General features: G+C 38.9%; 1 protein-coding gene across 1 annotated transcript in view; it reads right to left on the bottom strand.

Moving 5' to 3' along the window:
- Positions 1-983, bottom strand: part of LOC144957972 (alkyldihydroxyacetonephosphate synthase, peroxisomal-like) — a 50512-nt gene extending 49529 nt beyond the window's left edge. Inside the window, exon 1 of the mRNA XM_078889536.1 lies at positions 820-983. Coding sequence (XP_078745662.1) covers positions 820-956 — 137 coding nt within the window. The 5' untranslated portion in view covers positions 957-983. The remainder of the gene's footprint in view (positions 1-819) is intronic.
- Between the last annotated feature and the right edge of the window lie 210 nt (positions 984-1193).

Genomic DNA, 1193 nt, shown 5'->3' with positions numbered 1-1193 from the left:
ATTATTTGTAGCAGACGACAAATTTCTCAAAACGGTCACGTGACACTATAAAAACAACACAGGAAGTCCATGAAAGCTTATTTACGGCATTTCCTTTGAACCGTGTAAACAACAAAATTTCGTTTTCATTCGACTCAACGGGTCAGATTGGCCGGTATTTTTTTAACGAACTAAAGTTCTGAAAAATCAAAATGTTTCTTAGAAAGTTGAAAGATGCTAGTTTTTGAAACAGAGGTAGGTTTTTAAAAAAAATCTTTATATTTTACGTGAATGCATGCTCAAGGTGAGTTGGACGTGCAGCGGAGGTTGGTAGGCCAAAGGCCCACCTCTCTAGGATAAAAAAAAGTTTCCCCCCTCCCAAACCCCCTACTAAAACAAGAATACTGAGGATGTAGGAGCTTTCGGAAGGCTTCCCTGATTTTCAAAATGTTGGTATCCTTAGAATCGTGTTGAAAAGCACTTTTTTATAATGATGATATGGGTTTCATTGTGATTGTGAGTCAAGTGAGTCAAAGTCAAAGTCAATGCATTGAGTTGAGTATTGAGTTCAACCCAATTTGAATTTTTTTTTTTTACCAAAGTAGAATGGGATTATTATTATCGGAAACAAAGCAAAATCGTGTCACTTTAAAGAGTGATAAATCGTGCACGTAGACATTAGACTTTCGTGCGTTTGTTATGTAAAGACGTGACCCTGCGGCTGTCACATAATTATAATCAAGACAAAGTCAAAGTTGAAAGATGACGAGATAATGATAATAATAATAATGCGATGCTGACACAGCCAAAATTCAAGCTTATTTAATTATGTTCACAAACCTCCTCTTTGGAATCACAGGTGGATCCGGGTCTAAAGCTGTTTTGTTTTTATTGCCGGCACATGTGACAGGTTGCAGAACTTTATCCATTTTCAAAACATTACCGGCTTCAGAGTTTTTTCTGGTTGACGACGCCATCTCAACCAACAGCGCAGAAGACAACTAACATCCAGAGTTACCTCCTATAAAGTGTCACGCCATGACCTATGAAGTCAAAGTTCAAAGTCGTGGACATCCGGTTTTGACGTCACTGGTAGCCTACTTCAGTCGAAGTTTTATAATACCTATTAACCCTCTTCCGCACTAGGACAGGACTGTCCTGGGATTCTATATGTTACAGATTTGGGACAGGACTGTCCTGGGACAGTCCTGTCC

This window comes from Berghia stephanieae, chromosome 12 (assembly GCF_034508935.2).
Source record: "Berghia stephanieae isolate SIO BIC M18660-M18661 chromosome 12, UCSD_Bste_1.3, whole genome shotgun sequence".
Taxonomy (NCBI): Eukaryota; Metazoa; Mollusca; class Gastropoda; order Nudibranchia; family Aeolidiidae; genus Berghia; species Berghia stephanieae.
The sequence above is the reverse complement of the archived record's forward strand: the minus strand, read 5'-3'. Positions and strand labels throughout refer to the sequence as shown.